General features: G+C 40.8%; 2 protein-coding genes across 2 annotated transcripts; both read left to right on the forward strand.

Annotated features, from left to right (window-relative positions):
• Nucleotides 1-110: 110 nt before the first annotated feature.
• On the forward strand, nucleotides 111-11622 carry usp40 (ubiquitin specific peptidase 40). The gene is made up of 31 exons (XM_080041805.1): nucleotides 111-809; nucleotides 916-983; nucleotides 1065-1178; nucleotides 1328-1492; nucleotides 1622-1768; nucleotides 1996-2139; nucleotides 2274-2402; nucleotides 2575-2679; nucleotides 2800-2907; nucleotides 3056-3250; nucleotides 3413-3548; nucleotides 3728-3809; nucleotides 4002-4173; nucleotides 4267-4351; nucleotides 4432-4502; nucleotides 5071-5480; nucleotides 5568-5721; nucleotides 5856-5907; nucleotides 6372-6425; nucleotides 6654-6742; nucleotides 6929-7015; nucleotides 7107-7143; nucleotides 7320-7384; nucleotides 7681-7755; nucleotides 7850-8071; nucleotides 8458-8576; nucleotides 8723-8788; nucleotides 8899-9109; nucleotides 9390-9485; nucleotides 9578-9672; nucleotides 9876-11622. Exons 1-31 carry the CDS (start codon nucleotides 614-616, stop codon nucleotides 9982-9984), a joined length of 3858 nt encoding a protein of 1285 aa, XP_079897931.1. The 5' UTR covers nucleotides 111-613; the 3' UTR covers nucleotides 9985-11622.
• Nucleotides 11623-12675: 1053 nt separating this feature from the next.
• Nucleotides 12676-13622, forward strand: fabp7a (fatty acid binding protein 7, brain, a; the record flags this gene model as incomplete). Its single annotated transcript, XM_080042565.1, has 4 exons — nucleotides 12676-12748; nucleotides 12958-13130; nucleotides 13222-13323; nucleotides 13506-13622. The coding sequence occupies 4 exons, from the start codon at nucleotides 12676-12678 to the stop codon at nucleotides 13554-13556; spliced, it is 399 nt and encodes a 132-aa protein (XP_079898691.1). The 3' UTR covers nucleotides 13557-13622.
• Between the last annotated feature and the right edge of the window lie 1485 nt (nucleotides 13623-15107).

Here is a 15107-nt window from a genome sequence, read left to right on the forward strand (position 1 = left end):
AGGTAATGAAAATATCTTATCTATCTTTTCTAATGAGAGCGTTCATCTAGTGTGATACTACAAGTACCACAATGCACCACTCGATTTTCTGCCAGGAAGAAACATGGCGGCCTACAGTCCACCGAGGGTATTTTTATTTATGTTTCGTTTGTTACCAGTTTTAAGACAAACAGAGGGAAAAAGAGAGGGTGTCGGAAGCTACACCGAGTAATAGCTCGATCAAATTATTCGTTAGTGTTTCGTTGGGAAGACGCCAGTTTTGTTCCTGTCGTAGTGACACAGAGCGTGAATGTAACAGACAGTCAGATTTTTTTCTTCCATTTTCGCTGAGTTGTCAAAGCTGCTCATCGGTGTTGGCCTGCCATTGAACTGCCGTTGTTAGCGTGACAGGCTAGCTAAACAACGTAACTGCGAGTCAAACGCCCATATATCCGGTAAAAGTCGCTATGTTCAGTCCGGTGAAGTCTTCTTACTTCAGAGTCAGTCCGGCCATTGTCAACAGAGAACTCGGCAAGACCAAGATGAGATAGCAAGAGGGAACACCGGAGTGCTGACACACACCTGTTTACTACGAGGCACCGGCACAACTGAGAGAAAACGAAGGTGAATTAACATGTTTGGGAACCTTTTCGAAGAAGAGGAAGAGGAAGGCTTCTCTTCATCCTCTTCCAGGGGGAGAGTCGCGAGGGCGGGAGATGAGCCGCCTCCTCCCCGGGGAAGGAGCAATCTGTGCGGCATCAAGAACCAGGGGGGAACCTGCTACTTGAACTCTCTGCTTCAGACTCTGCTCTTCACACCAGAGTTCAGAGGTAAGGCTAAGGAAAGGGACACATTGCTATTGGGAGTGGGATGAGTGAGGAGCGTTTAACTGATTATTGTATTTTCTTATTCATGGTTTGGTGTGTGTCTTTGCAGAGGAGCTGTTCAGTTTGGGGCCAGAGGAATTAGGATGCCTTGAGGACAAAGAGAAACCAGGGGCCAAAGTAAGCGCCTGTACTTTAGTAGGTGTAACCACACATGTATGACATGCATGTTTATGTGTATTTTTTCTTTCCTCTCCTCAGGTCAGAGTGATCCCACTGGAGCTACAGAGACTGTTTGCCAGTCTGCTGCTTGTCGACCAGCAGAGTGCCTCCACCGCAAACCTTACAGACAGTTTTGGCTGGAACAGCAGTGAGGTCAGTGTCCATCTTTGACAGTTAAAAGGACAAAAGGGAGGCTCGGGTGACACTTCCCATTTTAGCAATTGATTTGTCTTCCAGTCATATCTGGGATGCAGCATCTTTATGTTACTAATTTTGGTCCTCCTTCTGTTGTCCTGTCTTAGGGAACAAATCAGCATGATGTCCAGGAGCTAAACAGAATTCTGTTCAGTGCGTTGGAGCACTCTCTTGTGGACACCGCTGGTAGTACGTTGATCCACCGGCTGTACCATGGGACCATTGTCAACAGCATTGTTTGCAAGGAGTGTGGCAACGTCAGCCAGAGACAGGTGTGTCCATGTGTGCCACTCTGACTTGGCTCTTTTTATACAGTTGGAAGTATTTGTTTGTCTGTGGCTCAGTATGATATCCCCTTGGAATAAATCTTTTCTTTTTCTTGTGTGTGGTTTCCTCTTTAGGAGGACTTCCTGGACCTGACGGCGTGTGTTTGTGGCGTGTCCAGCCTAGAGGAGGCTTTGTGGAACATGTTTGTGGAGGAGGAGTTGTTTGAGGGCAATAACCTGTACCGCTGTGCACAGTGTGACAGGCTGGTCACTGCTGCCAAGGTCAGTGCCAGTTTTCAGCCAAAGACAACACAATAAAAAGGGTTATATCGCGGTGAACCTTTACAGACATTAGAAATCTTCTTTCCCCTGACATTTATTTTGCATAACCATTTAACTAAAAAAAAGGGATTAAAACAAGATCTATAAGATCTTTTAAATTAAATTAATTTTTTCTATAAATATTATTTTTTGATGTTTCTAACCTTTCTTATTTTACTTTCATTTAGTCTGCCAAGCTGAAGAAGCTCCCTCCATTTATGACGATGTCTTTGCTGAGATTTAGCTTTGACTTTGCCAAATTTGAGCGATATAAAGAGACGGGACGCTACGGTTTCCCCCTGACCATCAACATACGGCCATTTTGTGAACAGGTACCTAGCCTCGCTTAATTATTCTGTGGTGTATTCTTGTTTTCCAGACTTGCGCTGAGCCTCACCTTGAAGGCTTTGTTACACTTAGATGTCTTAATAATTTGTCTATTACTGTATGTGTTTCTCCCTTGCAGACAGATGGAGAGGACTCTGATTACTCCTACGAACTGTTCTCTGTGATTATCCACAAGGGCGGCTGCTATGGTGGCCACTACCATGCTTATATCAGGGACATTGACCAGCTCGGCCAGTGGGAGCCGCCGGTGAGTACGGCTAAAATAGAATAAATGACTATTTAAAACTGCTTATTGCTAATACTCAGATTGGTAGACTTATCTGATGTGCATTAGCGTCTGCAGTGTAAAAGTATCATAATCTGCAAGTTTATGAGTGTGTGCATCGGGAAAGGCATCACCTCTGTTGTTTTGTTTTCAGGAGGAGGAACGTAAACCCAAGATTCAGAAGAAACACAAAGAGGAAATCAAGGAAAAACTACAAGAGGATGACCCCGTATCCGTCCTCACGGCTATTATTGCCCAGGTAATAGCCACAGCCAATCTAAGAGATTCCTTTGACATAATTTAGTTTAGTTTATAAAGGTTGTGTTGTGCTGAAAGTCATGTTTAAATAATTAGGTGCTGTTAATTTCCTGTCCACTAGGAGCCATCAAAGAGTGTCCTGTTGGACCAGCTGGGACAGAAACTTATGGATAAGATCGGTTCATCCTGGAGCAAGAAGTTCAGAAAACCCTACGGTCCCATAGGAAAGGTATTTTTGGTTTCTTTGTTTTTAAGATATTCTCATTTTTAATCTAAACCTCAGATTATTGCAGCTGGATTAGATATGGGTTTATAAAGGTTTATTGTTAATTTCACATACCAATAATTGTTGTTAACTTTTTTGTCTTCTGCTGTAGTTCCTGCAGTCCCACAATGATGTTTTCCTGTTGGTGTCCAATGGTACTCGAGTGGCACTGAAGGCGAACCCGCCAAGCCCTGTGACCGAGCACCCCAGCCCAGCTGAGCAGACCACTAACTCTGACCCTTCAACACCTCCAGACCCAGGAGCTGCTGAGCAACTGCCAGGACCAGGCCAGAAGCCAGAGGAAGGGGTAGTTGTAGCAGCAGTCACAATTTACAGGATTCGATGTCTAAAATTACATTGTGAAGAATTTTGAAGGAAATGACAGACCTTACGGTTCTTGTTAGACATCTTGTGATTGCTTGCTGATGTCTGTTTCTTGTGGCGTTTCGACCTTTCTGTCTGTCTGCAGGGGAGCCATTGGTTTGACCTTAACGACTCTGCAGTGACCTCCATCAGGGAGTCTGACATAGAAAAGCAGTTCCAGGGCAAAGAGAGCGCATACATGCTGTTTTACAGAAAAACCCAGTTGCACAGACCCAGTGAAGGTAATGGACACACCATTAAGTGATGTGATTTGAAATTGGGGTTATCTGATTAAATGAAACAGTGAATCGGTTAATCATTTTGATCATTTATTACTATTTTTCTCCTCAATTACACATAAGTGAAGGAGTTAGATGATTCATCTATCTATTAAAGTGTGTATGTGTTTCTACAATTACAGCTCTCAACAATCCTCAATACAAAGTTCCTCTTCACCTTATTCAAATGGCCCAAGAGGAGAACACCAGACTACAGAAAACACGGTACAGAAACAAACACACATCCAGATATTACTTGATTATTACATTTGAGCTGTTACTTAGGTTCTGAATGAGTGTGACATTTCAGTGCTATTTAATTAGCGAAGATCAATTCTCAGATAAAACAAGACAGTTATGTAAAAACTGGTTTGTTACATAGATGATTTGTTTCAGTCAACAATGTTTCTTTCACAGCGAGGAGTTTGAAGCCACTAATAACACTGTCGAGCTGCGTCTCCACCTGGCACCCCGCTATAGGCTAGAAAATGGGGCCCTACAACCAATCAGCAGAGAGCAGAACGAGAGCACCCCTATGAGTTTTGACCGTAGGAAGACTGTGGGGGATCTTCGATTAGCTATTTATCAGGTAACTTGATTTCCAAAAACACCAGCTGTTGTGTTTCTGAAAATGCTGCAAAGACAGGTAGAAATTAGCTATTTTGTGCATTTGTTTATACAGATGCAGGAACTGTGGGAAGGGGATATGGCTCTCACTGTGGGCAAGAGTCTTCCTGCAGGTCTACACCTCTACAATACGCTTACAGGTGAGACACTTAAATTCAAGAAACCTCAAGAGGATAAAAGAGGCTTCACAAATGTTGTAACTACACTCTTGTCTTTGCAGATGACAGCGTCTCCCTGTACAGTGCAGGCATTTATACAAACTCTGACCTGTTTGTGTGGAACGGCAGAGAGGTAAGGAAAGGCATAGTCATGCAACAACTTTTCTCATTTTAAATCCTACTTTTTTCTGTAAGGCTTCCTTGTACTGCTGTTCACAGTCATCAACTCTATTTGCACAGACCTGTCGTACATGGCTTTGCCAAAAAAACTAAGACATCCAAGAGTAAAAAGAACAATTACACAACACAGAACTTCATCTCAATGGACATTAGAACATGACAGATAACAAATTGAACTGTCAGCTGTCATAAAAAGAAACATATGAATACAGCTGCCAATGAGGTATCACCAAAGCAGCAGTCGTTTGACAGTAATAAAGAACCACTTGCTTGACATTTTTAGATGCTATACAACCCTGCTAAAATCAAAACAGTCTATTACTTACTGTACATGGGAGGGGGTCAAGGGGTTATACCACTGAACCACCACTACATTTCTATGAAGTGTCTCGTTTGTGCCACCTGAGAATAAAATGATGGTTCTTACATGAAGCCCAATGCTCTGTCATTCTTGTAAACTAAACTCCATTCACTTTACAAAATCCTACATACAGTAGTTTACTGGTTTTTGATCTCCTCAGGTCTGTGGTGCAACTGTCCTAACTGGAGCTGAGTGGGAGCCAGTGCTGCTGACTGTAGTTCGTCCATTTTTGGGGGAAGATGGGGATCTGGAGGTGGAGGACGGGATGCTGTCCGGGGAGGGAGGAGGGGGTTTTGAAAATGGGGGCCCAGGGCTTAAAAGGGAGGCGAGAGGGTTTGCAGGTGCCGTGACTCTTGGGGAGGTTAGGGCAGCATTGGGAGAGCCTAATGAAAGTGTGCTGTGCCAGGAGCATAAGGGGGCTAAGAGAGGAGAGCAGGGGGCAGGGGAGGGGGGAGGGGCAAGTGGATGGAAGGTCTTCCCCCCCGATGACATGCAGCGGACGCTAAAGGAGCTGTCACTGAAAGACGGAGATGCACTCTTAGTGCTGGAGCAACAGTCATTCGACAGCAGGTAAAATATCCCCTGCAACGAGTGTACATATTGTTTTACTGTAGGTGTTTTACTCTATTTCAATGCTGTCTTCGTAACTTTGTTCAGCGTGTTCATCCTAAACGGAGACGTCGTCACCGTGACTACGCCGTCTGACTGCCGCTGGCTGCAGGTGGAGTTTCGACCACATGCAGTCGGAGGAGGAGAGGGAGAGAAAGAAGAGGAGAGGAAGAAGATCAAGGTTCCTGCCACAGGAAATATGGTCAGTAGTTGTTGTGCTGCTGCATTTGTCTGTTCTCGTCTCTTCTCTCTTCTTTGTCTCTCTATTTATGCATCACATTGTTCTTGCCAAATTTTATTTTTTTTAATTCAAATGTTCATATGTCTCTCTTACAGCTGCTGTGTCAGGTGAAACAGAGGACCATAGAGGAGCTACAGCTACCTCCAGGCAAGCTGCTCAGTGTTTAACATAACCGTGTCTGCGACGGGTTTCATACCTCAAGTACACCAAAGTTAATTGAACCAATGCGTTTTACGTGTGTAAAATACACTTTTTAATTTAAAACTGAATATGATTGAACAAATAAAAGATAAGAGCTTCATTCATGTCCATAGATAATTAGTTTCTTCCAATTTAGATGATAAAATTAACCGGCGAAACATAAATGTATCTTTCAAAATATAAAATCACATTTTACTGGACTGTTAAAAGTTGAGGCTGGGCTGCTTTGTGTTAACCATAGTTAACATAGAAGATAATTAAGCATAATATACTTATGATGAGGACCTTCCAACTTTAAATATATTATTATCTTCTGTTCAAGCAATCACAAAACATGTCTTTTGTTTAGAATCATTATATTCTTGTGTAAGTATTTATATCAACTTTTGTCTTTTCTGTTTACTGATCAGGTTTACAGTACTGTCTGCGACAGGTGGACTGCACAGGGAAACTCCTTCCTCCAGGTACTGTGTCATTTCTTACCTGGGGGTGATTTTTAATGATGTATATAACTTAGATCTGGAAATCCCCCTCATTTGAACAAAATATTAAGCATTCCTTTTCAATGCCCCCTCCATAAAAATCTTTAAAGGTACTCCCCCTGCTTGTAATCTTTCTTCTCATTATCTGTCTTTGAAGTTTTAATACACATTTACTAAGTGCACTTTGTCTTACCCTGGTTTACCTAACAGTGTGTGAGGAGCTGAGTGTTCGGGATGCAGGGGTGCGACTCATGACCACACTGACTCTCTGTCCGGGAAATGCCCCCAAGGCATCACAGGTGTGTCTTTTTTATTTGAAACCTTCAATAAGTCCTTTGTACTTGCAGCTGCACAGGTGGAGGTAACTGAACCTTTAAGTACCAGCAAACCTTTCCCATCCTACATCTTAACACACATCTAGTTCACAAGCATTTAAAATGCTTGTTTGATGTTGTTATTGTGAGATTATTTCTTTGCCGTTTCAGCTTTTCTTGCACTTCTGTGTGGGCACAGCGCCCTCTGCTGGCATGGAGATGGACATAATTGTGGAGAACACTTGTAGTGTCAAAGAGGTGAGTCAAAAAGTAATTTATTCATAATGTGAAACATTCAGTCACATCAATGTGTACTTTTCAAATGTATTTGCATTTTTTTTATTTGCAGTGTTTAAAGGCAATGCTCGATGCAGTTGGACTTGATGGTAAATGTACATTTTTTCCTGTTGTTTGTTTCTTTACAGTCTCAACATTTGTGTATTGAGTGCTGCTGTGTAATAGAGTGTTGGTTTTTCCTGCTGCTGTAAGACTGTAACCTTATTTGTAAGCGTACTTTAGTGCAATATCTGTTAGTTAATGTCATTCAAATGTGTGTTTGCAGGCACCTGTTGGCACTTAAGGAGGCTTGATTGGTGTGAAGAGGTTGGAGAACCACTTATGGATGAGGTGCGAGCAAACTGTAGTGTAAACAACATGTCTTACAGATACTCCTTTTACTTCAAAAGGAGAAAATGTCCGAACGTTAACTAAACACTCAACAGTGAACGATAAGATTCATGTTGCTAAAAACATTATTTATTAAGGTGTACACACCAGGCTATGTAAACTAATAAAGTATGTTAGCCTGGAAGTTATTGTGTTTTTTGATGAAAATAGCCAACTGGTATAGTATATCAGAATTGGTGGGTTTTTTTTTCCTTCAAATGTTAGTCCAGATGTTAACGACAACCATTTACTCCCAGGATGCCTCTTTGTTAGAGCTGAAGATAAACACTGGAGATACATTAATCGTCACAGAAGGACAACTTCCTCCAAAGGTACTTAGATGTTTTGTTTTTGTCTGGAGATTCATTCATTATATTCTAAAACAATACCTCTGTCTGTAGCCCTTGTTGCCTTTTTCTCTGTCAGGGTTTTCTTAAGCTATCTGTGTGGCTGTATCTGGATCCCAGAAACGACTCATCTGTTTCCATGGATACTGATTTGAATCACACTGAGAACGGGAATGGTGAGGGGCAAACGCGGGAAGTTATGAGTGCAGGTGAAAGGTTCACCGTCAACATGGTCGAGCTGAGGAGTGTAGGACAGGTGGAGATATCGGACGAGGACACACTGGAGGATCTGAAGACTCAGGTAGCGCATGAAGCTTATGTGTGCGTGAAAGGCAGGAGTCGCTTGTACGGTACCAAGTTAGGTAATCCTCAAAGACCCCTAATTAATCCTCTTGGACTTCAGTTGTTTTCAGTCTTCCTTACTTAGAAAGCAGATAACAAATCTAGCACTGCAACATTGAGAAACGCTACTCCATTTACAGTTAGATAGAGAATGCATAAAGACATTGTATCTGTCATTTTTTAATGGGATGACCATTTCATAGTCAGTTCTTGGTTTTGTAATGAAATATTACTTTCTTCATTCATAGACAATTGGTGCTGTTTATAAGGACAAAGTTGAACAATGAGGCCAGGAGATAAATTGTACTTTCAATTTACGCTTATTTTTTTTAACTTGTGTGTCAGGTGTTGACATTGCCGGCCCTTCAGGATGTGTGTCTGCCAAGCACTGCGTTTATGCGTGTGTGGCATCTTGAGGAGCGGAGGCTCGCACGTATCCTCAGAGGACAACAATCAACACTCAGGTGCAAATACTTTTCCTTCCACAGGGTTTTATTCCCATTTATATGTGAGTGACTGATGGGCTCCAGATCCCGTTTATAAATGATAAATGCTTTCATCATCGCTTGTTGATATGACCCGAAGATTCTGTTTGGTTTCTTCCTATCAGGAAGTTGAAGCTGACCAGTGGTACTGACCTTTGTGTGCAACAGCTGCTAAAAGAGGAAGATCTTGGGTAAGGGTTGGGAGATCAATAGTGTTCTGATATTTACATGATACTATCTTTCCCAATCATTTACCCTTGTTTTATTTATCTGTTAAATTATTAATATACTTTTTGCGAAGCCCTAAGGAAGTGCTGCTGAATGTTAAAATGGCAGTGCCAGGGGAGAGGTGTTTCTACCCTCCAGAGGAGCTGGTTTGGGATGCATCCCGTGACTCTTCTCCTCGCTCGCTGCGCTCTTGTCTGGCTGCACACTATGGCCTCTCCCCAGACTCTCTGCTGTTGGCCAAACACCAGCCCGAGAAACACACCTGGGAAGAAATCTCAAACTGGGTAAGATTAGAAGAGTCATTTATTACAGCGCAAACTTTTTTTAAGGTGTTAGGGGAATCCATACATTTTGTCTCGCACGATAGAAATGTTGACTGCATGAAAAGAGTGGCTAACGATAGGAGTCGACTCGATCATTCAGTGCATCTTTTCATGAGGACAGATGTGGGATTATTATTAGGAAGGAAATTATCCAAATATCTCTGTATAATATATTCTTGTTTGTTGTTTAATCATTGTAATGTTATCCATGAATAATATTTCCTATAACTTTTTATTTCAGAACCAGCAGGTTTCCAAAAAGAAAAAGAAGAAAAAGGCGGAATCATTACTGGGAGCACCATTTCATCTCAAAGATGGCGACACAGTTGGAATCAAGGTATTGATAAAACCCTGTTGGTTTAAAAATGTATCAGTTTTGGATTTACCTGTTTGAGAAACACTGAATCTGTTCTTAATATTTTCCCCTAGAATCTTTTGATTGACAACAACAGGGACTTTGTGACACTGGAGGATGAGCAGGGCCAGCAGAGGCTCAGAGAGCTGGCAGAGCAGCGGAGGAAAGGGTGAGACTTCTTCACTTTGATGCATGCAGCAGCAAAGAATATGCTTCTGTTGTGGTTTAATAACTGTGATCATGGCTTTCTAGATATTAACTACTTGAACAGAAAAAAATCCATTGTTTTGTTTATGGCACTTATCATTTAGAAAATGTTTCAGTTAGTCAAAGATCCTTAGGTGAAATGTTTTTTCTCTCGCTCCTCTTCAGAGGGCAGGCTGCAGGCTCTGATGGTATAGGACCACAGAAGAAGACTGAATCAACCAAATCCAGGAAACCAGAGGTGGCGCTATCAATCAACGTTGGGGTATTCAGATAGCACCCTGCTCCTATGGGTGGGGGCATGGACAAGACAAACCAGAACTACCTTTGAAACACAGAGCCTGCCATGTTGCATATAGGACAATCCACTTGATGCCAGTCTTGTGCCATTTTTATTTTATTTTTTCCTTTTTTTCTCCACACATCTTTCAAATCTAACTCGAAATTAATTCCTGCCTCATTTGTCTGACTCATTTGCAGGAAGAACGGAATGTCATTTTTGCACTTTAATTTGCCATTTAGGAAGAACTTGCATTAGTTATATTCAAAACTGGATTTGTTATCTTGCTTCCTCCCTCTTCAGGCTTATTTTATTTTCTGCAGATATTTGAAGTTGTTGTGACCTTCACAAAAACAGATTTGTTGCTGCATGGATCAGTAGCTTATTTGTAACCATATACTCAAGTATCAGCTCAGAGATAACGGTTTTCTACTTTGTGTTTTAATATATATTCAAGGCTGACATTTATATATGCTGACTCACTACCAGGAGTTTCTATCTCATAGCCTATATTGTTTTGTATGAACTGAAGCAACATTGATGAAAAAAATCTACTCATAATTCTGGCATGCTTGTCAAATTGTCCTGTAAAACATACCACTATAGTAAGAAATCAACTCAAATCATTAAGTCTCATTGTTGCTCATTAGGCAACTTGTTTTCAGTGATGCTAATTTTTATGATAAACCTGTCACTGTGGGGCCAGAAGAAAAATATTTGCTATGGATGATGGGCATGTTTTAGGTTGATAAGAGAGAGGAGAGATGGGCCTTAATGTGGAAAAGCCTGAGTGCTGCTCTGTCCTCCCTACCTCGCTCTCTTCCTCTCTCATTTTACCTCCGTAGCCCTGACATAACCTAACCCAACATAAAACGGCTCTATTAGTCGACAACTACGGTTAAAATAAGTGTTATAGTAGTTAAACATAGTTTGATTTAATGACTTATGATGTGCATATGTCTGCCTTTGTTCACCTCTGGTATTATTCTATAAAAGGTTAAATTTGTTTATTTTTCTCTTATTGGACATGATCCACCCTCTTTAGCTCTTAAAATTAGGATTGTGTTACGTGACCATCCATAGCACTAAATTAATATGATAACAACATTTAATTCCTCTCTGTTACTATTCGGTTTGATTATGTGAAAGTAAAGATCCCCGGGACTGTACATGAGTTTTCATTGTGGGAGATCTAACATTTCATTTGCATGCACTATATGTGAACTTCAGGGAACTGCAAATTATTCTTGTAGATCATTTATTTTAAAAGATAAAGGTGACAAAATAACATCTTATCTGTAGGAGGGGATGGGGGGCTGGGGTAAATCTGATTTGTTCTAGTTTTTTATTTGCTGCTTGCAGGTTTTGTTTCATGTCTTTCTCTGGCCTTAATCAGTGCCAATAATTTAAGAAGTAAAACATTATTTTGGAAGCAGATGCAGGAAAACAGAAGATATATTCAGCAATAGTGAACTTTCATTTTGTACAATATGGTTTAATTTACTAGTGATATTGATTACAACGTTGATGTTAAGGATAAGAACTGACCTAATGTATTATGACAGTGGACATCTGTTTGTAAATGCGTCAGATTGTATCGGCAGGAAGTATTTTATCAATAATAAATGTATACAGAAGTAATTGGTAGTCATATATTAATTAGGCTTAAGCTGAGCCACTTTGGTCATCCCTTGACTGTTCCTCTAGCGCCACCATGAGGATGAAAATTACATTTGTGATTTGAAATTAAATGTCCCTTCTACTCTGGACATTAAATTAACCACCTCACTCAGGATACATTAAATATGTCACAACATGAAATTGTAATAATTATTAAACCAAACCTGGTTTGAATCTTTAAAACAGAACCCATAATTGTATGATGTTGATGGGCATGAATACATTTCAGTGCTTACATTTGCAACCGAATCAGACACTAATAAGTGATGCAAGCCTTTATATGATTTTCCAAGAATCAAGAAAATTCTAATAAGACTTTTAGATTTCTAATTGGAAAAAGTTGAAAATCACAGGCTATCCAGCAGTACATTTAGTAATTAAAATAGCTCCACCCTTACTTGCTGCAACATTAAAGTTAAATAAATTATCTAATAAAATAATATTAATATTAGAAAATGTCATCAACAAACATATAAAGGCTACAATAAGGTCTTAATTGATCCTAGTAGGGAAAACTTACAAACTACTTGACACAAAGCATTTCAGCAACATTGAAGTGATGCTTACACAATAATGCATCAATAATTGTAATACAATAATATATCTAGCCAATAATAATGGGCCATCCTTAAAAATTAGTAGGCCTACTTTTGGTACTTCAAGTAGGCGTAGCCTATTATGCTGCAAATACTGCATATATTTTGCTTGTATTTGTCTTTGCATAAAAATCAATAAAATAAACTGTATTTTAAGGCGCGAGCATAGGGCGCGAGACAACAGTAGGCTACAGTGAAATTCCTCATTCATACAATGTCACACATTTTACGATGACCTATCACAACCCACGACACGTCCGGAAGGTCCAATCAGCGTTCGCGCTGCAGTCCGAGTGCCCGCCCTGTGTCACAGTATTAAATGAACGGGCGGACACGCTGAGAGATTTACTGCAGGGACAACAGAGGCTGTCTGAAGTCTTGATACTGACCTGGACCAACTACATCTGCAAAAATGGTTGATGCTTTCTGCGCTACATGGAAACTGGTCGACAGCCAGAACTTTGACGAATACATGAAATCACTTGGTAAGATAATTAATTTTATTCCTTGAAATAAGACATCATTGTGGTGTGAGAGCTATGTTGTGTTTGTGGATAGAAGTTGCTTATTTTTGCTCTAAAAAAAGAAAGAAAATGACTTAAATAAATGGCTGCCATTGTCTTAGTTTGTGTCCCAAATAATAAATTACAAAAAACAGTTGTATTTATTTATGTATTTCTTTATTTGTTTACAGGTGTGGGTTTTACCACAAGACAGGTGGGCAATGTCACCAAACCGACAGTAGTGATCAGCATGGACGGGGACAAAGTGGTGTTGAAAACCCTGAGCACCTTCAGGAACACAGAGGTCTCCTCCAAGCTGGGAGAGGAGTTTGATGAGACCACGCCTGATGACCGACATGTCAAAGTAAGCGGAGTGAAAGTCGGGGTGTAGCCTTCACTGTTACAATTGCTCAGGCTGAAATGGTTTATATGATGCTGTGTGTTTGTGTCTGCAGTCGACCTTCACCATGGATGGAGACAAGCTTGTGCAAGTGCAAAAGTGGGACGGCAAGGAGACCAAATTCGTCCGAGAAATCAAGGATGGAAAGATGGTGATGGTAAGAAGAAATAACATGATGGAGCATGATTAGTGAACAACTTTTTGTAGACTACCTGTAATTTGGGTTACATTTAAAAGTTTGTCGCTGCACTTTAACTTGCATCATACACAGAATGTATAATTTATTTTCTTTCCCATAGCTAAAATGTCTTTTGCTTTTTTCTCCTCTCTGCCTCTCAGACTTTGAATTTTGAAGGAGTCCAGGCAGTCCGCTCATATGAGAAAGCCTAACTTCGCCATCCACTTGAATTGGAAAATAATCCCACTGCACTACGAGCAATCAACATGGTGTTCTCCCCTTTTTTTTAACAAAAATGTTTTTACATCATGGAGTGATTTGTTTTTGATTTGTTGTTTGGGGAATCTTTTGCAAGATACGTATTTTGTAAGAAATGAAAACAGTGAAGGTCCTGTGTGTATCACATGTGAGGAAGGGAAAAAAATAAACTGCTTGACTAAACTCTTTTTTCGGGATGTTTCTTCTTTTCTTTTCAATTGTCTACATTTCTTTTCAAAATCCTAAACCGTGGGAACAGTGCTCTCCCTGTGATGGGTCAGTTCCAGGTGACAGCTGCAGGCCAGAGCCGGCAGTGCAGCAGCAGCAGCCTGTGTGACCATTGAACTCAGGGGAATGAATGTCCTGTAGTAACCCCCCCCCCCCCCCAGATGGTCAGAGAGTGGTGGAGAGGGTGGGGCGGGTGATGTCACACTGCCTCGGGATAATCCGCTTTTACTTGTGGTGTGATCATTACGCAGAGGCATCATTCGATGGACTGTGGACCAACCCTGAAAGCTGCTGCTGGCAAGACTGATGACAGACAATTATAAGAGGGGACACTGTACAAGGTGTATCCCACAAGAAGCACACATCTTTGTGGTCACCTGTTGGGGTTTATCATCTTTCACCTTGTGAAATGAGGACACTGTTTGAAACTCCCTAATGTATCCTTAGTCTTTCCCATATTCTAATAAGCTGAGCTAAAGCCTCCCTGTGCTGTGACCAGCCTACTGAGCAATGTGACTACAAGTGGCCATTCTTCTCATCTCAGCACAAGTTTCTGGCCACCTATGAATAGTATGCAACACAAAGAAACTGTGCTAACTAGAGTGGAATTCATTTGGCCGTTGCCCCCTGAATTAATTTAAATTAAAATGTATCTTAATGCTCTTGTTACAGTATGCCAAAAATGCCCCTACTCTCACAAAACCAGGAACAACATTTGCATAAGTATTTGGGGTGAAAGAAGACAATAGTTTTTGTCACAGTATGTCACAGTGCCACTGAGAACGGGGGAGCTTAGCACGGTCCACTCTGGAGATAAGTGGAGAGGTAATAGTTTGGTGTAGCTTCTACTGTCCCCAGTGCACTTCCCAGGAGAGCGGCAGGAGTCTTTGTGTGGAATCTGTGTCAGTGGTGTAAACTGACCTGTAGTAACCCCTTCCTCTGGCCTCATTAGAGAAATACAGTGGGACCATCCTCTTGTGTACAGTGTACATCCTCTTCGTTTTGTCTCACCCTTATCATTTCCCATTCCAACACATGAACATCATACACTCACTGAGGAATGTGAGGTCATTAAGATATGAAGGGGATTTAAAATGCAATGACAACACACATATAATACATGATGTAATTCCTTTATTGAATCTTTTATCAACTTTATTATGTTTTTGTTTGGCAAAAAAAAAATTAAATCAAGGGATTTATTATCCACCACACTAACATATTAATACATACCTAAAATGTTGTGAGAACTTGAAATAGTAGTTTAATTCTACAGA

This window comes from Ammodytes marinus (assembly GCF_949987685.1).
Source record: "Ammodytes marinus genome assembly, chromosome: 15".
Lineage (NCBI taxonomy): Eukaryota > Metazoa > Chordata > Actinopteri > Uranoscopiformes > Ammodytidae > Ammodytes > Ammodytes marinus.